The 25,578-nt window shown below is 42.2% G+C and overlaps 1 protein-coding gene across 6 annotated transcripts in view; it reads left to right on the top strand.

The window, feature by feature from the left end:
• Window positions 1-431: 431 nt before the first annotated feature.
• The window catches only part of CC2D1B (coiled-coil and C2 domain containing 1B), a 129,534-nt gene continuing 104,387 nt past the window's right edge, over window positions 432-25,578 (top strand). For 3 of the 6 annotated variants that reach the window (XM_053693470.1, XM_053693475.1, XM_053693476.1), the window contains exons 1-6: window positions 432-513; window positions 3,403-3,523; window positions 9,280-9,418; window positions 12,992-13,098; window positions 15,111-15,260; window positions 23,074-23,199. In XM_053693470.1, coding sequence (XP_053549445.1) covers window positions 3,455-3,523; window positions 9,280-9,418; window positions 12,992-13,098; window positions 15,111-15,260; window positions 23,074-23,199 — 591 coding nt within the window. In that variant the 5' untranslated portion in view covers window positions 432-513; window positions 3,403-3,454. The remainder of the gene's footprint in view (window positions 514-3,402; window positions 3,524-9,279; window positions 9,419-12,991; window positions 13,099-15,110; window positions 15,261-23,073; window positions 23,200-25,578) is intronic. The other 3 variants (XM_053693473.1, XM_053693472.1, XM_053693474.1) reach the window with 3 other exon arrangements.

A 25,578-nucleotide genomic window follows, 5' to 3' on the forward strand; every position in this document is an offset into this window, starting at 1 on the left:
CCCCTGAATGCTCCTTCTACCCTCAACACTCTCTCCCTCTCCCCCCAGCTGTCTCTCACTTCACTCCCCCTCAGGTACCAGTGCCCCTGAATGCTCCTTCTACCCCAGCTCTCTCTCACTCCCCCTCAGGTACCAGTGCCCCCGAATGCTCCCTCTGCCCCCACTCAACTTTCTCTCATTCCTCAGGTACCAGTGCGCCCGAATGCTCCCTCTGCCCCCACTCAACTTTCTCTCATTCCTCAGGTACCAGTGCGCCCGAATGCTCCCTCTGCCCCCACTCAGCTTTCTCTCATTCCTCAGGTACCAGTGCGCCCGAATGCTCCCTCTCCCCCCACTCAGCTGTCTCTCCCCCCTCCTCGGGTGCCGCCCCCCGCCTGTACTGTCAGATGCCCGTGCTTCCCATACACGCTCCGCGCATGCTCAGTTCCCCTGTCACATGTCTGTGACAATTTGCTTTTTCTTCCGGGAGAGCTCCGGTACGTTAGACTGACTTCGGAATCCCGGCAACCTCTGGTAAGTCACGTTGAGGCCTTCTCAGCCCCCCCCACCCCCGGACCGGCCCTGAGACCCCACCCGGAGCCTTAACCCCTCGCCTGCCGATTAAGTGCTGATGAGCATCGCACATACATGTCACTGGCAGCCAAGGGGTTAAATGCAAGCACCGCCCCCACCCGAAATACCCGGACCCACCCTCTATAGTATACCCGTAGTACTGCCCCAGCCGGCCCCACTAACTGACACCCTCCTGTCACCCCCAACCCTAAAACAGAAACTCATATAGAAACTCCTCCCAATGTATCATCATATAGCAACACCCGCCCTAATATATCTTCATATAGCAGCTCCCCCAAATATATCATCATATTGCAACACCCCCTAATATATCTTCATATAGCAGCTCCCCCCAATATATCATCATATAGCAACAACCCCTAATATATCTTCATATAGCAGCTCCCCCCAATATATCCTCATATAGCAAATCTCTCCAATATATCCTCATATACCAACTCCCCCCCAATATATCCTCATATAGCAATTCCCCCCAATATATCCTCATATAGCAACTCCCCCTATATATCCTCATATAGCAATTCCCCCCCAAATATATCCTCATATAGCAACGCCCCCCAATATATCCTCATATAGCAACTCTCCCCAATATATCCTCATTTAGCAACTCCCCCCCAATAAATCCTCATATAGCAACTCCCCCCAATATACCCTCATATAGCTACACCCTCCAATATATCCTCATATAGCAACTCCCCCCCCAATATATCCTCATATAGCAACTCCCCCCAATATAGCCTCATATAGCAACTCCCCCCTAATGTATCCTCATATAGCAACTCCCCCCCAATATATCCTCATATAGCAACTCCCCCCTAATGTATCCTCAAATAGCAACTGCCCCCCAATATATCCTCATATAGCAACTGCCCCCCAATATAGCCTCATATAGCAACTGCCCCCCAATATAGCCTCATATAGCAACTCCCCCCCAATATATCCTCATATAGCAACCCCCCAATATAGCCTCATATAGCAACTCTCCCCAATATATCCTCATATAGCACCCGCCCATATATCCTTATATAGCAACTTCACCCAATATATCCTCATTTATCAACTCCCCCCCAGTATATACTCATATAGCAAATCCCCCAGTATATCCTCATATAGCAACTCCCTCCCCCCAATATATCTGCATTTAGCAACTCCCCCCAAGATATCCTCCTATAGCAACTCCCCCCCAATATATCCTCATATAACAACCCCCCCCAATATATCCTCATATAACAACCCCCCCCAATATATCCTCATATAACAACCCCCCCCAATATATCCTCATATAACAACTCCCCCCAATATATCCTCATATAGCAACTCCCCCCCAATATATCCTCATATTGCAACTCCCCCCCCCAATATATCCTCATATAGCAACTCCCCCCAATATATCCTCATATAACAACCCCCCCATATATCCTCATATAGCAACTCCCCCCAATATATCCTCGTATAGCAACTCGCCCCAATATAGCCTCATATAGCAATTCCCCCCAATATAGCCTCATATAGCAACTCCCCCCTAATATAGCCTCCTATAGCAACTCCCCCCCAATATATCCTCATATAGCACCTGCCAATATATCCTCATATAGCAATTCCCCCCAATATATCCTCATATAGCAATTCCCCCCAATATATCCTCATATAGCAACTCCCCCCAATATATCCTCATATAGCAACTCCTCCCCCAATATATCCTCATATAGCAACTCCCCCCATATATCCTTATATAGCACCTGCCAATATATCCTCATATAGCAACTCCCCCAATATATCCTCATATAGCAACTCCCTCCCCCAATATATCCTCATATAGCAACTCCCCCCAATATATCCTCGTATAGCAACTTCCCCCCAATATATCCTCGTATAGCAACTTCCCCCCAATATAGCCTCATATAGCAACTCCCCCCAATATAGCCTCATATAGCAACTCCCCCAATATATCCTCATATAGCAACTCCCCCCAATATATCCTCATATAGCAACTCCCCCCAATATATCCTCATATAGCAACTCCCCCCAATATATCCTCATATAGCAACTCCCCCCAATATATCCTCGTATAGCAACTCCCCCCCCCAATATATCCTCATATAGCAACTCCCCCCCCAATATATCCTCATATAGCAACTCCCCCCCCAATATATCCTCATATAGCAACTCCCCCCCCAATATATCCTCATATAGCAACTCCCCCAATATATTCTCATATAGCAACTCCCCTAATATATCTTGTATAGCAACTCGCCCCAATATAGCCTCATATAGCAGTAAAATTGGTCCCTCCCTTTAGTATTTAAACTGTTCTTTGTTGCTGGATTTTGGGGTGTTATGGGGTAACAAGGGCTGCAAGGATAGTAATGATAAAGCCCTTGTGAAGAATCATGTTGAGTTGTGCTAAAGTGTACAGTGAGATCACATAAATAAAACGAGTCTGTTCTTCAGTCTGTCAATAGCGTCACTAGGTTACCTGTTCAGTATATTACAACATACTGTATATTGTCTCAGTACACAGTGCTATGGACGGATCATCTCTATACAACATAACACCGAAGTGGTTATTGTTATAATATTATTATTTCATATCTGATCTCTGAATTATGCTTGTTCTGCTGAACACTTTCTATCCAAAGACTGGGAAATTATCACTTAATAAATGAACCATGTGCTTTACTCTGTATTTTCCTTTAGAGGAAGCTGTAATTTGCCAGTTTTACCAGGAGTAAATATGAGCACACGTACAATGTGCGATGCTTGCACAACTGGTCTGGTTACTATATTTGGGTCAGGATTTGGGTCTCATGATTTATGGTGTGTTTTTAGGAGTGGTGCAGTGACCTCAGTTGTGTAAGAAGTCGGCTTTCCATGAGCTGCAATGCTGGGAAGGAGACCCGTCAAAAAGAACGGCCAGGCCAAAGGTCGAGGGGCAGCGGCTGCCAAACAGGTAGAAATTGCACAGTGCTTGGCACAAATGTTAGTGAAATGTCACCAACACACCCAGGTGTTTCCTGGCAGATACTGCAGAAAAACGGGCCTGATAGGAGAACAAATCCACTTACTGTGTCACTGGCTTAACAGAATGTAAAGTAACAACTATCCAGTAACACCCTTGAGCTGAGATTTTATATCATCTGAGGTTAGTATTAAACGTTTATCAGGTTTATCCTAGCTCACCAAGTAGCATTCACCAGCAACAACCGACACTTTACATAGGTCAGGATCAAAAACCCAAAGCTGAAACCTTTTCAGTTGAGTATAAGACTCCTCCCCTTCCTGATAGTTTTTTTTATTTTGTCTTCCAGAGATGATGGACAAAGACCCTTAAAGGGTCATGAAATCCAAAAAAAATTCTTCCATGTTTCAGATAGAACTTACTTTTTTTAAACAACTTTCCAATTTACTACTATGATCAGTTTCGCTTTGTTCTCTTGGTATTCTTTATTCAAGGAGTAGCAGAAGATTGTAGAGGTCTATCGTGAGCTTTAGTATGTGCAATATGAAAGCGATGTATTATATGATGTTGCAGATATTTTTTTATTTCCTTTGTGCACTTAAAAAAAATAAAAAAATCTTCTATCACCATTAAAGGGACATGAAAGCCAATTTTTTTCTTTCGTGATTTAGAAAGAGCATGTAATTTTAAACAACTTTCTAATTTACTTCTATTATCTAATTTGCTTAATTCTCTTGATATCACTTGCTGAAAAGCATATCTAGATATGCTCAGTAGCTGCTGATTGGTTGCTGCACCTAGAGGCCTTGTGTGATTTGCTCACACATGTGCATTGCTATTTCTTCAACAAAAGATCTCTAAAAAAATGAGCAAATTAGATAATAGAAGTAAATTGGAAAGTTGTTTAAAATTTCATGCCCGATCTGAATCATGAAAGTTTAATTTTGACTAGACTGTCCCTTTAATACAGCCTTTTTTGTTTGTAAAGTTATGTTATAAGTCCATTCGGTCATGTGGCTTGGAGGCCATTTTGAATAGTTCAAAAACATGATATTTTTTAGTTAGGCATAAACAAAAAATGTTTGAAAATGCTTCAAATTGCCACGTTAACAATACAGTGAGTACTACTGTGTGTTCTATGGAAGCTATATGTTGCAACCACTTATGTTACAGATGTGAAGTTACTGAGTTATGTTCTTATCTAGATTGATGTTTGTTCAAGAGTAGGCAATTGGTCACATGGTGTGACAGCCATATTGGAATATTTAAAAAAAAAAAATCTTTGTTATTTTATAATTCTCTTATATTCGTCAATTGCCATTTTGCTATAAAATTAGATACATTTACATGTTTTGCCTGCTGTACCTGCTTATATGCCGTAACAAATCTGTTGCACTTGGCCACATTTATTGCTGCTTGCAGCTATATTTTTATTATTATTAGTAGTAGTAGTATTGTTTATTAATATTATTATTATCCTTTATTTATTTTGACACCATGCTTATATAAACATATTTCTTTCTTTTGGTTCACTATAAAATAAAGCATGTTCCATTGAATTTGATGATGTCATAATTGTAAATAGATTTTGACGGCACATAAGGACCATAGACCCAAGAAGTCTGCGCATTTTTTTATAAACATTTTAAGCTAATTTAGTTTGTAGGATAGCTTTATGCTTTTTCCAGGCATTAATCAGTACCTAGCATATCCTTATGCCAGGTATACAGTGGTACAAAGTGTAGCCTTTTGCTTACACAAGATATTAATTAGTATGTAGGATAGCCTTATGCTTATCCCAGGCATTATTAATCAGTACATAGGATAGTCTTCTGTTTTTCCCCTGGCATTAATCGGTACATAGGATAGCTTTATGTTTATACCTGGCATTAATCGGTACATAGGATAGTCTTTTGTTTATCCCTGGCATTAATCGGTACAGAGTATAGCCATATGGTTATCTCAGGCATTAATCGATACGCAGTATAGCCATATGGTTATCCCAGGCTTTAATCGGTATGTAGAATAGCCTTATGCTTATCTCAGGCATTAATCAGTACGTAGGGAAGTCGTATGCTTATCTCAGACATTAATCATTGCGTAGGATAGCCGTATTCAGGGCATTAAATAATATATAGGATAGCCTTATGCTTATCCCAGCCATTAATCAGTACATAGGATAGCCTTATGCTTATCCCAGGTATTAATTAGTACGTAGGATAGCCTTATACTTATCTTAATCCTGGGATAAGCATAAGTCTATCCATCATACTAGCTAGTGCCTAGGATAAGCATAAGGCTATCCTACGTACTGAGTAATACTTGGGATAAGCATAAAGCTATCCTATGTACTAATTAATGCCTGGGATTAGCATAAGGCTAACCAATGTATGTATTAATGCCTGGGATGAGCATAAGGATATCCTACTCACTAGATAGGTTTATACTTTTAGGAAATATTGGGCAGACTTGTTGGGCCTATGGTTTTTATCTGCCATCAAAATCTATATGTTTCTATGTGGGATTTCTTTTCTATATGGATGCAGTCACATAAGGTTTCATAAAAGGTTACAGCTCCATTGCCTTGGAATCCCAGGCCTTACTTATATCTGCTGTTGTTGCATTTAGATGGGTGCAGGAGACATTGGTCCAGAAAGGAGTAGCGTAGTCCATATTCAGTCTTGAGTTCACGCTTTTTCTCCTGGGAACTTTGCTGGCCTCACCTTCTGAGCCTTTGCTTGACACTTCCCTTTTTGAGTTTCACACTAGAGTGCCTTTTTGTTTTTTTCATTTCTGGCTAATGTAGTTTCCTAGTTTCATACATCTGAAGAAACAGGTCTTTGCTTATAAAACCAGTGAAAAAGCTGTGTTCCTTAGATGATTTTTGATGTCTTCACATCTACATTGATTAGACAAAAGAATGGAGGGAATTGGATAGATTTGATCAACACAGACTGAAGGTTGTTTGCTGAAATGTCAATTTTCAAATAGTTTGATGCTCCAGTGATAAAGGCACCTGTGCTTCTGAGGTTTGTAGGATAGCCTTATGCTTAGCCCATGTATTAATTAGTATGCAGGATAGCCTTATGCTTATCCCAGGAATTAATTAGTACGTAGGATAGCCTTATGCTTATCCCAGGCATTAATTAGTACGTAGGATAGCCTTATGTTTATCCCAGGCATTGATTAGTACGTAGGATAGCCTTATGCTTATCCCAGGCATTAATTAGTACGTAGGATAGCCTTATGCTTATCCCAGGCATTAATTAGTACGTAGGATAGCCTTATGCTTATCCCAGGCATTAATTAGTACGTAGGATAGCCTTATGCTTATCCCAGGCATTAATTAGTACGTAGGATAGCCTTATGCTTATCCCAGGCATTAATTAGTACATAGGATAGCCTAATGCTTATCCCAGGCATTAGTACGTAGAATAGCCTCATGTTTATATCAGGCATTAGTTAGTATGCAGGATAGCCTTATGCTTATCCCAGACATTAATTAGTACGTAGGATAACCTTATGCTTATCTTAAGCCTGGGATAAGCATAAGTCTATGCTACGTACTAATACCTGGGATAAGCCTAAGGCTATCCTATGTACTAACTAATGCCTGGGATAAGCATATGTCTATCCTACGTAGTAACTAATACATGGGATAAGCATAAGGCTGTCCTATGTACTAACTAATGCCTGGGATAAGCAGAAGGCTATCCTACATAATAATTAATGCCTGAGATAAGTAAAGGCTATCCTACATACTAATTAATGCCTGGGATAAGCAGGTGGCTATCCTACGTACTGATTAATGCCTGGGATAAGCAGGCGGCTATCCTACGTACTGATTAATGCCTGGGATAAGCAGGCGGCTATCCTAGGTACTGATTAATGCCTGGGATAAGCAGGCGGCTATCCTACGTACTGATTAATGCCTGGGATAAGCAGGCGGCTATCCTTCGTACTGATTAATGCCTGGGATAAGCAGGCGGCTATCCTACGTACTGATTAATGCCTGGGATAAGCAGGCGGCTATCCTTCGTACTGATTAATGCCTGGGATAAGCAGGTGGCTATCATTCGTGCTGATTAATGCCTGGGATAAGCAGGCGGCTATCCTACGTACTGATTAATGCCTGGGATAAGCAGGCGGCTATCCTTCGTACTGATTAATGCCTGGGATAAGCAGGTGGCTATCATTCGTACTGATTAATGCCTGGGATAATCAGGCGGCTATCCTACATACTAAGCTTTTCTTCAAGTATAATTTCTTCTTCCTGGGCAGCTAAACTAATAATTTCTTCTGATGGCCAGTGAGAAGCAGCAGGGTGGTGTTCTCACATGCCTGGAACCTGACCAATTGATTTTGCATGACTCTGCTGATGTCAAATTTGGGATAAAGGTTCTGCACTCTACTGGTTTCGTTTTATTTTTCAGCTTGATTATTGACTAATGCATTTTGTTTTGTGCTCTGTGCCTGCCCTTGGATTATACTGCTTGGTAAACCATGGCTGAGTAGCGCTATTAGGGTTAGCAAGTATAAATGGTAATTAAAGGGATATGAAACCCAACAATTTTATTTTGTGATTCAGACAGAACATACCATTTTAAAAAGTTTGCAATTTAAGTCTATTATCAAATTTGCTTCATTCTCATAATATTTGGTGTTAAAGAGATACCTAGGTACTAGTAGGTAGGCATCTGGAACACTGCATGGCAGGAAATAGTGCTGACATCTAGTACTTTTTCTTTCTTTCATTATTTCTCTCTTAAAAAGGTCAGTAGCAGGAAGTGTAGGAGTCTTATACCTACCTGAAAGTGTGTCGGGTGTCGTTTCATGTTTTGGGTTTTTTTATTAAAAGGGGCATGAAAAACCACACACAACCATAATATATTTACTAACCAATTTAAAAAAAATGTCATGTTCAAACATTAATGCTTTTCACAAACCGTAAAACATTCCACAAATACAAATGTTGGAATGTAACCCTTATTAATGAAACAATAACAATTAACTTCATATGGTAATATTAACAAACAATTAGCAGCCTTTATTTTTAAAATAAAACACAACACGCCCTGTCTCTTCATCGACCCCTCTTCCTTTAAATATTAGTAACAAAAGCCCAATTCTAAGCAACATCAGAATAACAAAAAATAAATACAGTCTGTTTTAGCAAATTATTTGCTAACAATACAATTAAAGGGACACTGAACCCAAATTTTTTCTTTCGTGATTCAGATAGAGCATGCAATTTTAAGCAACTTTCTAATTTTCTTCATTCTCTTGGTATCTTCATTTGAAATGCAAGTATGTAAGTTTAGATGCCGGCCCATTTTTGGTAAACAACATGGGTTGCTCTTTCTGATTGGTGGATAAATTCATCCACCAATAAAAAAGTTTAGATGCTTTCTTTTTCAAATAAAGATAGCAAGAGAACGAAGAAAATTGATAATAGGAGTAAATTAGAAAGTTGCTTAAAATTGCATGCTCTATCTGAATCATGAAAGAGAGAATTTGGGTTCAGTGTCCCTTTAAATCGTTCAACTTCTGTAAAAATATTTCTTAATGTTATGCTCCTGGTTTTCTGTCTGGCCCCTATTTGAAGGACCAGTATTCACCTGTGAATTCTGCTTATGAGCATGAAATACATTTTGTTTCTATTGAACAGTTCCTTATGCAGATCATCCTAAGCATGGTTACAGTATTGCTCTCTGTGTAAGCCCTATGTATACTGTTTGTGTACCCAGCTAGGACTGTTTGTAGATTTTAACCCTGAAGATATGATGATGGCAATACCAGATGATGCAGATGATGGAGACCTTGAAGCAGAACTTGCAGCTTTGACTGGGATGAAGCCGACAACGAAGGAGAAGCCTAAAGGAAAAGGTGAGAGAGAACCAAACTGTTGACTGTGTTGTGAGCCAGTTTATGCTATATATTAGCGCACCTCTCTGTTTACACCAGCCTGTCACTGTGTCTGTCTGTCTGCTAGCCTAGCGCCAGCTTGTTACTGCTGGGAAATAGCCCGTCTGGCTGCTAGCTTAGCGCCAGCTTGTCACTACTGGGAAATAGCCCGTCTGTCTGCTAACTTAGCGCCAGCTTGTCACTGCGGGGAAATAGCCCGTCTGTCTGCTAGCTTAGCGCCAGCTTGTCTCTGCTGAGAAGTAGCCTGTCTGTCTGCTAGCCTAGCACCAGCTTGTTTCTGCTGAGAAATAGCCCGTCTGCCTGCTAACTTAGCGCCAGCTTGTCACTACTGGGGAATAGCCAGTCTGTCTGCTAGCTTAGCACCAGCTTGTCACTGCTGGGAAATAGCCAGTCTGTCTGCTAGCTTAGCACCAGCTTGTCACTGCTGGGAAATAGCCCGTCTGGCTGCTAGGTTAGCGCCAGCTTGTCACTACTGGGAAATAGCCCGTCTGTCTGCTAGCTTAGCACCAGCTTGTCACTGCTGGGAAACAGCCCGTCTGTCTGCTAGCTTAGCACCAGCTTGTCACTACTGGGAAATAGCCCGTCTGTCTGCTAGCTTAGGACCAGCTTGTCACTACTGGGGAATAGCCAGTCTGTCTGCTAGCTTAGCACCAGCTTGTCACTGCTGGGAAATAGCCCGTCTGGCTGCTAGCTTAGCACCAGCTTGTCACTGCTGGGAAATAGCCCGTCTGGCTGCTAGCTTAGCGCCAGCTTGTCACTACTGGGAAATAGCCCGTCTGTCTGCTAGCTTAGCACCAGCTTGTCACTGCTGGGAAACAGCTCGTCTGTCTGCTAGACTAGTGCCAGCTTGTTACTGTGTGCTGAGAAATAACCAGTCTGTCTGCTAGACTAGTGCCAGCTTGTTACTGTGTGCTGAGAAATAACCAGTCTGTCTGCTAGACTAGTGCCAGCTTGTTACTGTGTGCTGAGAAATAAGCAGTCTGTCTGCTAGACTAGTGCCAGCTTGTCACTGCTGAGAAATAGCCCGTCTGTCTTCTAGACTAGTGCCTTCTTGTTACTGCTGAGAAATAGCCCGTCTGTCTTCTAGACTAGTGCCAGCTTGTTACTGTGTGCTGAGAAATAAGCAGTCTGTCTGCTAGACTAGTGCCAGCTTGTCACTGCTGAGAAATAGCCCGTCTGTCTTCTAGACTAGTGCCTGCTTGTTACTGCTGAGAAATAGCCCGTCTGTCTTCTAGACTAGTGCCAGCTTGTTACTGTGTGCTGAGAAATAACCAGTCTGTCTGCTAGACTAGTGCCAGCTTGTTACTGTGTGCAGAGAAATAACCAGTCTGTCTGCTAGACTAGTGCCAGCTTGTTACTGTGTGCTGAGAAATAACCAGTCTGTCTGCTAGACTAGTGCCAGCTTGTCACTGCTGAGAAATAGACTGTCTGTCTGCTAGACTAGTGCCAGCTTGTCACTGCTGAGAAATAGCCCGTCTGTCTTCTAGACTAGTGCCTGCTTGTTACTGCTGAGAAATAGCCCGTCTGTCTTCTAGACTAGTGCCAGCTTGTTACTGTGTGCTGAGAAATAACCAGTCTGTCTGCTAGACTAGTGCCAGCTTGTTACTGTGTGCAGAGAAATAACCAGTCTGTCTGCTAGACTAGTGCCAGCTTGTTACTGTGTGCTGAGAAATAACCAGTCTGTCTGCTAGACTAGTGCCAGCTTGTCACTGCTGAGAAATAGACTGTCTGTCTGCTAGACTAGTGCCAGCTTGTCACTGCTGAGAAATAGCCAGTCTGTCTTCTAGACTAGTGCCAGCTTGTTACTGTGTGCTGAGAAATAACCAGTCTGTCTGCTAGACTAGTGCCAGCTTGTTACTGTGTGCTGAGAAATAACCAGTCTGTCTGCTAGACAAGTGCCAGCTTGTTACTGTGTGCAGAGAAATAATCAGTCTGTCTGCTAGACTAGTGCCAGCTTGTTACTGTGTGCTGAGAAATAACCAGTCTGTCTGCTAGACTAGTGCCAGCTTGTCACTGCTGAGAAATAGCCCGTCTGTCTTCTAGACTAGTGCCTGCTTGTTACTGCTGAGAAATAGCCTGTCTGTCTTCTAGACTAGTGCCAGCTTGTTACTGTGTGCTGAGAAATGACTAGTGCCAGCTTGTTACTGTGTGCAGAGAAATAACCAGTCTGTCTGCTAGACTAGTGCCAGCTTGTTACTGTGTGCTGAGAAATAACCAGTCTGTCTGCTAGACTAGTGCCAGCTTGTCACTGCTGAGAAATAGACTGTCTGTCTGCTAGACTAGTGCCAGCTTGTCACTGCTGAGAAATAGCCAGTCTGTCTTCTAGACTAGTGCCAGCTTGTTACTGTGTGCTGAGAAATAACCAGTCTGTCTGCTAGACTAGTGCCAGCTTGTTACTGTGTGCTGAGAAATAACCAGTCTGTCTGCTAGACAAGTGCCAGCTTGTTACTGTGTGCAGAGAAATAATCAGTCTGTCTGCTAGACTAGTGCCAGCTTGTTACTGTGTGCTGAGAAATAACCAGTCTGTCTGCTAGACTAGTGCCAGCTTGTTACTGTGTGCTGAGAAATAACCAGTCTGTCTGCTAGACTAGTGCCAGCTTGTCACTGCTGAGAAATAGACTGTCTGTCTGCTAGACTAGTGCCAGCTTGTCACTGCTGAGAAATAGACTGTCTGTCTGCTAGACTAGTGCCAGCTTGTCACTGCTGAGAATAGCCAGTCTGTCTGCTAGACTAGTGCCAGCTTGTTACTGTGTGCAGAGAAATAACCAGTCTGTCTGCTAGACTAGTGCCAGCTTGTCACTGCTGAGAAATAGCCAGTCTGTCTTCTAGACTAATGCCAGCTTGTTACTGCTGAGAAATAGCCAGTCTGTCTTCTAGACTAGTGCCAGCTTGTCACTGCTGAGAAATAGCCAGTCTGTCTTCTAGACTAGTGCCAGCTTGTCACTGCCCGCATGCTTGTGTGTCTGCCCAGAGCTTGCCTGCATGCTTGTGTGTCTGCACAGAGCTTGCCCGCATGCTTGTGTGTCTGCACAGAGCTTGCCCGCATGCTTGTGTGTATGCCCAGAGCTTGCCCGCATGCTTGTGTGTATGCCCAGAGCTTGCCCGCATGCTTGTGTGTCTGCCCAGAGCTTGCCCGCATGCTTGTGTGTCTGCCCAGAGCTTGCCCGCATGCTTGTGTGTCTGCCCAGAGCTTGCCCGCATGCTTGTGTGTATGCCCAGAGCTTGCCCGCATGCTTGTGTGTCTGCCCAGAGCTTGCCCGCATGCTTGTGTGTCTGCCCAGAGCTTGCCCGCATGCTTGTGTGTCTGCCCAGAGCTTGCCCGCATGCTTGTGTGTCTGCCCAGAGCTTGCCCGCATGCTTGTGTGTCTGCCCAGAGCTTGCCCGCATGCTTATGTATCTGCCAAGCACTCATCTTCCTTTGTGCTGAAAGCCTGTCTGTGAGTGTGTATAACATGTTGCTTATGTCAAGCACCCATTTGCCTGTTCTTAGTCTCTCTACCATAGTTCTGAGAAATGCTTTGTTTTTCTGTCCAGCTCCTCTCCCTATGGATCACATTGAGAGGATGGCACAGGACTGCATGAGAGATTTAGACGGGGAGAATGATGACGATGAGGACTTGGAAGAAGATGAAGATTTACTGGTAAATAATTCATTCTGCTTCCCTAAACTCCCCACAGATCAGGAATCTAAATCCAAGTCCCCATATTCAGGTCAAGTTAGATCTTTATGCTGGTAAATAGCTGGTCTTTCGTGTCTTAAAGCAGGTACATTTGTGTTTTTAAGTGCAATGCACCACATGTTACAGATGTGTTTGTAGCAGATGATCTGGGAGCACCCAGAAATGGGGCCACTTACTGAGGAATGAGTGCTGCATGATTATACATTATATAAAATACATATACAAATTACCAATTAGTTTAAACTGTTGTCTGCTGTACTGTTGCAGCCGGTACATTGTGTGCCTCTAGTTACTCAGGAAGTGCAGGCCGGTACATTGTGTGCCTCTGGTTACTCAGGCAGTGCAGCCGGTACATTGTGTGCCTCTGGTTACTCAGGCAGTGCAGCCGGTACATTATGTGCCTCTGGTTACTCAGGCAGTGCAGCCGGTACATTGTGTGCCTCTGGTTACTCAGGCAGTGCAGCCGGTACATTGTGTGCCTCTGGTTACTCAGGCAGTGCAGCCGGTACATTGTGTGCCTCTGGTTACTCAGGCAGTGCAGCCGGTACATTATGTGCCTCTGGTTACTCAGGCAGTGCAGCCGGTACATCATGTGCCTCTGGTTACTCAGGCAGTGCAGCCGGTACATCATGTGCCTCTGGTTACTCAGGCAGTGCAGCCGGTACATCATGTGCCTCTGGTTACTCAGGCAGTGCAGCCGGTACATCATGTGCCTCTGGTTACTCAGGTAGTGCAGGCCAGTACATCATGTGCCTCTGGTTACTCAGGTAGTGCAGGCCGGTACATCATGTGCCTCTGGTTACTCAGGTAGTGCAGCCGGTACATCATGTGCCTCTGGTTACTCAGGTAGTGCAGCCGGTACATCATGTGCCTCTGGTTACTCAGGCAGTGCAGCCGGTACATCATGTGCCTCTGGTTACTCAGGCAGTGCAGCCGGTACATCATGTGCCTCTGGTTACTCAGGTAGTGCAGGCCGGTACATCATGTGCCTCTGGTTACTCAGGCAGTGCAGCCGGTACATTGTGTGCTTCTGGTTACTCAGGCAGTGCAGCCGGTACATTATGTGCCTCTGGTTACTCAGGCAGTGCAGCCGGTACATTGTGTGCCTCTGGTTACTCAGGCAGTGCAGCCGGTACATTGTGTGCCTCTGGTTACTCAGGCAGGTCAGCCGGTACATTGTGTGCCTCTGGTTACTCAGGCAGTGCAGCCGGTACATTGTGTGCCTCTGGTTACTCAGGCAGTGCAGCCGGTACATCGTGTGCCTCTGGTTACTCAGGCAGTGCAGCCGGTACATCGTGTGCCTCTGGTTACTCAGGCAGTGCAGCCGGTACATCGTGTCCCTCTGGTTACTCAGGCAGTGCAGCCGGTACATTGTGTCCCTCTGGTTACTCAGGCAGTGCAGCCGGTACATTGTGTCCCTCTGGTTACTCAGGCAGTGCAGCCGGTACATCGTGTCCCTCTGGTTACTCAGGCAGTGCAGCCGGTATATCGTGTCCCTCTGGTTACTCAGGCAGTGCAGCCGGTACATTATGTGCCTCTGGTTACTCATGCAGTGCAGCCGGTATATCGTGTCCCTCTGGTTACTCAGGCAGTGCAGCCGGTACATTATGTGCCTCTGGTTACTCATGCAGTGCAGCCGGTACATCATGTGCCTCTGGTTACTCATGCAGTGCAGCCGGTACATCATGTGCCTCTGGTTACTCAGGTAGTGCAGCCGGTAGATCGTGTCCCTCTGGTTACTCAGGCAGTGCAGCCGGTACATTGTGTCCCTCTGGTTACTCAGGCAGTGCAGCCGGTACATCATGTGCTTCTGGTTACTCAGGCAGTGCAGCCGGTACATCATGTGACTCTGGTTACTCAGGCAGTGCAGCCGGTACATTGTGTGCCTCTGGTTACTCAGGTAGTGCAGGCCGGTACATCATGTGCTTCTGGTTACCCACAGTATATATATATATTTTTTTTCTTATTCTGAGCAGGCTGAGCTCCAGGAAGTGGTGGGAGAGGAGGAGAACGCTGAAGAAGAGGAGGAGGAGGTGACTGTCTCACACGCAGCACAGCAGAGCCATACGGAGCATGAAGACCAGCTCAGCTCCCCACCTATGGAGCAGAAACCCATAACGCAGGTGATGACTCTAGAATATATTTATGTGCTACCCTGTAAATGAATTGTTGTGTGGTGCCTGGAGAACTGCAGCTTACAGAGTATAAAGAAGAACTTAATCTACCTATATACTATGCAGCCACAGATTGTTTGCATTAATGTTTCATAGCAAGATTTATTTTTTTCTTCTAATACTTATGGTGCTGTTGGAAGTAATCATGGATGTTGCTAAAATTAGATGAATGTAAATCACTACAAAGTCTAAATCTGTACAGTATTTTTTTGATGTTGCGCCATCAGCCGAAATCACTGCACGGATTAGTTTCAGCAGTGGCAGAATATAGTGGAAATATGCTGTAGTGCTGGTTTCAGGTGCTATAATTCTGCTTTAAACAGGAAGCCTGTCCTGTTGTGTAACTGCTATTGGTGTGAGTTTAGGCATCCTCCCTCCTTGAGATAAATTAATTACCTTAATTATATTACCTGACAGTACCAGCGATGTTTTAACCCGTCACTGATGTTACATCATTTTATGTCACAATGCAGTGCTTTTATTGCAAATGCTTCACTAATCATTCCCCTGGGTATTTAAGTGCTGTAACAGTGTTCACCTAAGGTGTTGTGTCTCAGCAAATGTGAGCCGGACATGTGTAGTAGCTTTGCATAATTTAAGATTCAAGACACATTATGTCACTTGTTGCACATCCAGTTCAGTTTGTGTAGGGCAGGGAGTGGAGTAACTTTATAGGGACCCAAGGCAGCATGAAAGCTACCCATACCCCTGGCAGTGGCAGTATAATATTTTGTGAGATGCTACAAGTAAACCAAGTCTGTATTTTGGCCTCTGAGTGTAATTCCTTGTGCTTTATAAATATATAAACATTAGAGCTGTCCGGCTGGGCGTTGGCATGTGCCGTCTGTAGCTGGCACACTGGGGCAGTGTTTTCTGCCTGCTGCCTGAACTGGCTTTGGTGAATAGATTCATTGTGTCACTTTTGGCTTTATTTCCATGGTATATTTTCTCGTGACACCAACCTTCTTCTGCACCTTACAAATTTCTGTTTTTTCTGTACTGAAAGTTTTTTTTTTCCACTTTGTCAGTCTAGTTTTATCTTCTCCGTGCCTCTATGTTTCTTGATGTGATGTATCAAATTTGAGAATTTAATTTCCTTTATTCCAGGTTTTTCTCATAAGTATAGGTTGTAGGTCTTTATTTTTCGTTTCATTTTTGTAGAGATTTGTTGTATCTTATATAAGGCATTTTGCACTTAAATTGTCTTTCTTTCTAATGACACGGTGAGTCCACGGATCATCTAATTACTATTAGGAATATCACTCCTGCCCAGCAAGAGGCGGCAAATAGCACCACAGCAAAGCTGTTAAATTTCACCTTCCCTCCAACCCCAGTCATTCTCTTTGCCGAAGTTAAGAGCAAGGAGGTGGTAAAGTTTAGGTGTTTGGAAGAAGATTCTTCAAGCAAGATTTTGTTATTTTTTCAGCAGTACAAGTTTGTTCTGCTTTGTCCTGGGGTGTAGCAGTAGTCCATATCAGTCTCTTCAGTAGAGCAGTGGTGGCTTTTAAGCAATGGGAACTTGTGGGGTATAATCCTCACTGCGCCTCCCATGTATTTAATGCTGCCCTAACTTTAAAAGCCTGAGTAAGATTACTCAGTCTTTGTTTTTCTTCCACAGGTCCATGTGAGGGTACATGCCTCTCAAACCTAGTGAGCTGCCTTGCTGCCTGGCAGATTTCTGAAGGTAGGTGCTGAATTTATTTTTTCTGGGCCATATACAGGAAAACTTTGGCACTTTAATTTTATTATGGGACACAATAGACATTCTCCTATGGAATTAGGGGATTATGTTATGGATGGCAGTAATGGCAGGCACTGGGGACGAGGAGATTGTGGCTCAATGTGTGGTGTATGTTTTACTTACTCCCGGCGGCGTTATTTTAGAGACATTTTGCCGACCGTGAGGTTAATATTTTGATACGCCCACGATGGGCGGAGCTAGCGGAGGCGGCAAATTTCTGTTGCGTGCCTTTTTTCCCCTTCACTTCCTGTGTTCCGGAAGGGAGACAGCGGTATTGCAGTCTTGTACGCTGTGCTATGGTGAAGCGGGAGAGCAGCCTCAGATCTGACAAATACATTGCTTAGGCTGAGTCTGGACTTCTGCTAACAGAATATACACTCCGGTGGCAGCAAGGAAGGTAGGCACCTCAGCAAAGCTAAGCTGAGGTGTAGAGGTTGTCCGGAGTATTTGTGAAAGTTTGTTTATTTTTTGCCAGCAAAAATAAAAGTTACGTTTTAACATTTAAAGAGACAGTAACTTTTTTTGGTGTGTTAATTTCAACCTAAATTATCAGTTTAATTATTCTAAATTGATCAATTGTGAGTAAAGATGGACCAAGAGGCCATGCAAAATGTTTCTTGTTCTTTATGTTTTGATGCTAACGTGGAACCAACCTATCCCTTTCTGTTCTTCATGTATTGAGAGAACTTTAAATTACAAGGATAGACTTTTTTTCTGAGCCTACATTGTCTAAGGTGGATGCTGTCCAGGAGTCCTCTGTCAATGTTCAAGATATGCCGCAGCTTTCTCCTCAAGTGTCCCAAATGCTATCGTCCACACATGCAGTGCCCTGCGCTTCCTCTCAAGCTCCGCCTGGAGTTACTTTGCAAGACATTGCTACCCTCATGTCTTCTGCGGTATCTGATGCGTTGTCTCCTTTTCCCATGCTGCAGGGAAAGCGCAAGAGGAAATGTTAAGAATTAGTGAGTAAGGTTTCTGACTCAGTCGTGGCTATTCCGAATGTTCCCTCCCAGAAATCTGAGGAGGAGGATACTTCAGTAGCATCTGAGGGTGAAATCTCAGCCTCAGTGTAATTCCTTCTTCTGATGCTGAAGTTGTATCCTTCAGGTTTAAGCTGGAACACCTCCGTTTGCTACTTAAGGAGGTTTTGGCTACCTTGGACGACTCCGACACTACGGTCGTAGTCAATCCTAAGAAATCTAGCAAGCTAAACAAGTATTTTGATGTAACTTCCATGGTGGAGGTTTTCCCTGTACCAGTTCGGGCTACAGAGATTATTGCTAAGGAATGGGAGAGACTGTGTATTCCTTTTTCTCTATCCCCTATTTTTAAAAAGATGTTTCCTATTGCTGACTCTATCAAGGAGTTTTGGCAGTCAGTCCCCAAAAGTGGAAGGGGCAATTTCCACTTTAGCTAAGAGGACCACTATTCGCATAAAGGATAGTTGCTCCTTTAAGGATCGTATGGATAAGAAGTTGGGGCGATTGCTCAAAAAGATGTATGTTCACCAGGGTTTAGATGGCAAACTGCGGTGTGTATTGCTACCGTCACAAGTGCGGCAGCATACTGGTTTGATGCTTTGTCTGATGCTATTCAGACCGACACTCCCCTTGACGAGATCCAGGATATAATCAAGGCCCTTAAGTTGGCCAATTCTTTTATTATGGATGCTTACCTACAGGTTATTAAGCTAGGAGCAAAAATTTCTGGGTTTGCCATACTGGCCCGCGGAGCCTTATGGTTGAAATCCTGGTCTGTGGATGTGTCGTCTAAGCTTTTAGCGATTCCCTACAAGGGTAAGACCTTGTTTGGGCCGGCTTGGCTGAGATTATTTCCGACATTATGGGAGGAAAGGGTAATTTCCTCCCTCAGGATAAGAGGAATAAGCAGAAGGGATATCAGAGTAATTTTCGTTCCTTTCGAAACTTCAAGGGTAAGCCTTCCTCTCCCTCTACAAAGCAGGAACAGTCCAAGCCTTCCTGGAGGTCCAACCAGTCGTGGAACAAGGGAAAGCAATCTAAGAAGCATGCTAATGACTCAGTCAGCATGAAGGGTCTGCCCCGATCCGTGACCGGATCTTGTGGGGGACAGACTTTCCTTCTTCGCTCAGGCTTGGGTTCGGGATGTTCAGGATCCCTGGGCAGTGGATATCGTGTCCCAGGGATACAAACTTCTAATTTGACACTTTGTACCCTAGAGGCCTAAATTCTGAACTTGACTTATTACCATTTCTCTTTGAATAAAAGTATCACTAAATTAAAGAGTCTAAGACCAATAGATTAAGGTTAAAAAAAATTCTGGTTGTATGAGTATGCCCAAGTATAAAATGAACTTAATATTTAATTTATCAAAATGATCATAAAGGGAAAACAATATTTAGCTAGATGAAATCTCTTTATTTATTATTTTTTATATATGGGACCCTATTTTAATATCATTTTCGAGAAGATAAAAATATGAACTTCTGGATATTTAGATATGCTCAAATATTGAAACAAGAGACTATAATCATTATAAAATATGTTTAATTATTGTTTTTCTCCCTATTCCTTAGCCCTATTAAATTAAAGATATGAGAATATATTCTATATTATTATGATATAAAATATGATTCCAGCCTATAATATGCAAGTTAATACAACTATACAAATATTAATGACGAATGACCTGAATGTCTATTACAAAAACATACCATCTTAAATGGTCTAAATAAATCTGAAGCATACCACCTTAACTAATTGCCACTAATGTCTGAGCCAATATGGTTAACTGAGGACCTTTAAAAGGGTGCCCACTCATGCCTGTAATTTATCTTGATAAAGCCAATCATAGGGTGAAACGCGTTGATGGTATACAGGCTGATTAGCTCTGACTACTAACATACAGGCACAAATTTACAGATAATTTCTGATCCAGTGTCTATTCTTTTGGAACATCGTGGACATCTAAAAATAACTTGGGTTATCATTTTATGCTCTATTCAATACTACTTGCGTGGTATAAGCACTAAGTGCAAGGAGACTTCTGTTGCAATCTTTTAACTAAGGTTGCTTTTACTCTTGGAAAAGTTCTTTTGTATCCAATTCAGCTTTAAACGAGAACCGCTACATAGTGGATCAGAGCTGTGACGCAAGGTAAAGTCACGTGATCGCCACAGATTTGCTGCACAAGACGTCAAAGACACGCCTGAAAAACTGCGGTAAGAAACAAGAGCTAGGAGCATAGCTCATGCAGGTAAACAAGCTTGTTGATACTAAGTGTCACTCACCTGTGGAACAGTTAACTTATGATCTCAAGAACAATAGGTCTGCAGTATTAATGTAGGAAACTCGCTATAAGAGACTTGCTATAAGAGACAGTGTGTTAACCCCGGCTCTCTAAAGTGGCGCCATAATTTTGTTTATATCCTGCAATACAAACTTCTACTAGTACTGATTAAAAATACACCTAATCAGAGGCAGATGAAGTTCTGATATACACTTTTAGTGGCGCAATAATACTCTTTTTTCATGGTGGTATGCGGTTTCTAACCTCCGAATATATATTTTGAATTGGTTAATGGTATATGTTATTTATCAAGCTGGTTATACTTACATAGCTAATCCACTAATTCATGTTTGTTCATTTGGAAGAGTTTTGTATATATGAAACTGATTTTATAAATACTCATAATTTGCTATATGGTCTGTAATTGGTTGGAATTCATCTTTGCAGGATCTGGTATGCAGACCTAGTGGAGATGTCATCTCTCCCTCCTTGGAGACTTCCACTGAGGAAGGACCTTTAACTTCAAGGGCCCTTCCTTCACCAAATCTAGTTTCTCTGAAGCTGACTGCTTGGAGATTGAATGCTTAATTTTATCTAAGCGTGGTTTTTCTGAGTCGGTCATTGGGACCATGATTCAGGCTCGTAAGCCTGTTACCAGGAAGATTTACTACAAGATATGGCGTAAATATCTGCATTGATGTGAATCCAGAGGCTACTCTTGTAGTAGAGTTCGGATTCCTAGAATTTTGTCTTTTCTCCAAGAGGGTTTGGAGAAGGGTTTATCTGCAAGTTCTTTGAAAGGTCAAATATCTGCCATCTGGCGGATGTACCAGATGTGCAATCGTTCTGTCAGGCCTTGGTCAGAATCAGGCTTGTGTTTAAACCTGTTACTCCTCCCTGGAATCTTAACCTTGTTCTTAAAGTTCTTCAGCAGGCTCCGTTTGAGCCTATGCATTCCTTAGATATTAAATTGTTATCTTGGAAGGTTTTGTTTCTTGTTGCTATTTCATCTGCTCGTAGTGTTTAAGACCTCTCGGCATTACAGTATGAGTCTCTTTACCTTATTTTTCATTCGGATAAGGTAGTTTTGCGAACTAAGTTAGGGTTTCTCCCTAAAGGTGTTTTGGATCGGAACATTAATCAGGAGATTGTTGTTACTTCTTTATGTCCTAACCCATCTTCTCATAAGGAACGTCTGGTGCACAACCTGGATGTGGTGCATGCGTGCGTTAAAATTCTATTTACAGGCAACTAAGGATTTTCGCCAGTCTTCTGCTCTGTTTGTGGTTTTCTCTGGGAAACGTAAGGGTCAGAAAGCTACGGCTACTTCTCTTTCCTTGTGGCTGAAGAGTATCATTCGCTTTGCCTATGTAACTGCTGGACAGCAGCCTCCTGAGAGGGTCACGGCTCATTCTACAAGAGCTGTTTCCTCTTCTTGGGCATTCAAAAAAGAAGCTTCTGTGGAACAGATTTGCAAGGCTGCAACTTGGTCCTCTCTTTACACTTTTTCAAAATTCTATAAATTTGATACTTTTGCCTCGGCTGAGGCTTCTTTTGGGAGAAAGGTTCTTCAAGCAGTGGTGCCTTCTGTTTAGGTCCCTGTCTTGTCCCTCCCTGTGTCCTCTAGCTTGGGTATTGATTCCCAATAGTAATTAGATGATTTGTGGACTCACCGTGTCATTAGAAATAAAACTAAATTCATGCTTACCTGATAAATTTATTTATTTCTTGACACAATGAGTTCACGGCCCGCCCTGTTTTTTAAGACAGGTTTTTGTCATGTCATAAACCTTAGGCACCTCTGCACCTTGTTGCTTCCTTTCTCTCTTTTTGCTTAGGTCGAATGACTGGGGTTGGAGGGAAGGGAGGTGACATTTAACAGCTTTGCTGTGGTGCTCTTTGCTGCCTCCTGCTGGGCAGGAGTGATATTCCCAATAGTAATGAGATGATCTGTGGACTCACTGTGTCAAGAAATAAATACATTTATCAGGTAAGCATAAGTTTTGTTTTTTATTATCTAGTTTAAACTTTCTTTAACTAGTAACTAGTAACCATCTGTCCTGTCTGGGTCACATGCTGTGGTTTATTTAACCCATTAATTTGTGTGGGTTTTTAAGTCTAGAGTCTCAGTTTTATGTGAGGATGCACCTCTCTATTCCCTGTGTTTCAGATATTAAATGGATATTAAAGTTAGCTTTTTATATAAGCTTAACCCGGGGTGGAAAAATATCACTGGGTTAATGGTCCACTCAATGTTAAAGATAAGATATTTTTTTTTTACTTGGCTACTGCAATTTCTTACTCACCCGTGACTAGTGGAACATATCAGCAATAGACATTACAAAACGTCTGTAAACAGAATAAACATTATAGAATCATTTAATATGGCCATTTTATTAGCACAATTTACAAGGTTTTGGAAATCAATAGCAGTTCAGGGATAGACCCCTAGAAATGCCTTGTGTAGTTAATGTTCCTGGTCTTTCTTGCTCGTCAAATAGAGACAGATGTAGATAAGGTTGTGCACTAATTTAAGCAATCGCAGTGTAGCTTGTTTCAGGGTCAGAAACATTCAACCAAACCCCAGGCTCTCTAGGTAGAGTGGAAAAAACACAGTTGTTTGATGTATTTTACACATTAACAGGTACAATAAATTTTAGTTTATTTTTCTTAGTTAAACATGTTATAGTGGGTTAAGCTTTAAAGTTAATTAACCCTTTGACCATATTAGTGAATTGTCATACACTTTATCAGCAGGCTACACCCGGGGGGCTGTGTCATACCCTAGAGGAGCGGATCAGCAACTACAAGGCGGCGATCAGCAAAGCCAAGGAAGCTAAAGAAAGCTCCAAAGCCCGGAGATATGAGCGCGGTCTGAAGGTGCGGCCCTCCCCTTTCTTGCTACACTGCTCTGTCTGATCCATAAACATTTCATTTTCACATTGTCCCTTAAAGGGGCAGTAAACACCCAGTAATTACAAGACATTTCTGTTCTCTTACTATAGAATAACGTGCAAATAATTGTCTTGTTTGCTGCGATTGTTTTTCAAATTCCACACACCACTAGCCTCATTTGGAGTAGCCATTCTGGGCTTGAGTCTGCAACTGCCAAGGCTAGACACGACCATTATGTTTTGTATAAAATGCTTTGTTTTGCAGTTGATATCTGTTAAATCCAACTAGGGACATATATGTAGCAGGTTTAGCCTTGAATAGACAACAGGGGCATTTCAAGGTCTGAGAATGAGAAAATACACAATATTCAGAGCTAAATTACTTGAAAAGGGGTCAAAATAATAGTTGTTTTACTGCACATAACTAAATATTTTATATAAACTTATTGTGGTTACTGCCCCTTTAAATGCCATTTTGGTCAGTATTATGGGCAGGTCCGGTCTGAAATTACCAATTTGCTTCGTTCTTATGTTGTTCTTTGTTGAAGAGATACCTAGATAGGTATCATGCACATTTCTGGGGCACTACATAACAAGAAACAGTGCTGCCATCTAGTGCTCTTGTTAATATATAACATTGTTGTAAAACTGCTGGCATATAGTGCAGTAGATACGTGCACGCACCTGGGCTTACCTTCCTGCTTTTCAACAAAGGATAACATGAAAACAATTTGATAATAAGTTGTATGTTATATCTGAATCATGAAAGAAAAAAAATGTGTTTTATATCCCTTTAAACATGCAGTGTCCTAAATTCCTGGTGCTACGATGCCACTTATTACTTAGCTCCTAAATCATTTGCCTGACATGGTCTTGGTCCTCCCCCCAGTTACGCCCATGAAGACATTTATTTAAATTAATTTCCTGTGCACAACACTTTTTTTTCTTATGTTATAAGGCTCCCCTGGCACATTGTGTACAATAATATGTTTTACAAATGAGCAAATCAACTGATATTCTCCTGTTAACTCTTTACAAGGCACTAGTGACATATTAATTAAGGGGACAGTCTAGTAAAAAAAAAAACTTTCATGATTCAGATAGAGCATGCAATTTTAAACAATTTTCCAATTTACTTTTGTCATCAAATGTGCTTTGTTCTCTTGGTATTCTTTGTTGAAAGATAAACCTAGGTAGGCTCATATGCTAATATCTAATCCCTTGAATGCCGCCTCTTATCTCAGAGCATTTTGATAGTTTGTTTTTACAGCTAGACAGCGCTAGTTCATGTATGCCATATAGATACTATTGTGCTTACTCCCATGGAGTTACTCAGGAGTAAGCACTGATTGGCTAAAATGCAAGTCTGTCAAAAGATCTGAGATAAGAGGGCAGCCTGCAGGCACTTAGATACAAGGTAATCACAGAGGTAAAAAGTGCATTAATATAACTGTTTTGATTATGAAAACCTGGGGAATGGGTAATAAAGGGATTATCTATCTTGTTATACAATAACAATTCTGGAGTAGACTGTCCCTTTTAATAAAGCTTTCCTGTGTGTGACAAATGTAGCTCACTGATCATCTGTGGAGCATTAAGAAACTTTATTTCCAGCAAATGCTGCATTCATTTACTTTTATCTTCTATCACTGCAGTGGATTTGCTTCTTTGTTGCAATCATTTTATATTGTGCCATGCAACATATATTGTCACCCCAAAATTGTATTTAAAAAGTTCTAGCCAACAAACTGTCCTGTGTATACCAAGCTTAGTTTGTATATGGGTAGTAGAACCCTGATAATGCCTTTAGGTTGCCATGGGATACAATATTCCATTTCATCTTCACATTATTATTTCTAGATGCTGAAAATGTATTTGAGAAGGTGGATTGAGGCATTTTATGTCCTCAACTTCATCTTTTGCTGTGTAGTTTTCAGTCTGGAACTAGACAAGGATGTCCTCTCTTCCAACCTGTTTGCATATTGCTTATAGAAGCTTTGCCGAGATCATTTGAACAAACCCAGACAATAAAAATGTGTTAATAAAAGCTGAGGATCAAAATCTGGTCCTATTTGTAGATCTTCCCATAATCCTCGCTTCTCCTCACAATTCCTTGCAAGCCGAATATATTTTCATTATGACATTACAGCCATCTTTATTTGTTTTTAAGCTTAAATTACTACCTCTTATTTGTTAATACATATACAGTATGTTAATTCACATTAACTATTATGTGATTTAACTCCCAATTTGTTATTGTCCTTTTGAAATAAGCGTAGGTCTGTTACAGGGACCTAAAAGGATTTTAAGCTCCTGCTGCAGCGTTTTGGGAACATAAGGCAATGTGCCGGTTTTATTAATATTA

The sequence above is a fragment of the Bombina bombina genome, chromosome 10, assembly GCF_027579735.1.
Source record: "Bombina bombina isolate aBomBom1 chromosome 10, aBomBom1.pri, whole genome shotgun sequence".
NCBI lineage: Eukaryota > Metazoa > Chordata > Amphibia > Anura > Bombinatoridae > Bombina > Bombina bombina.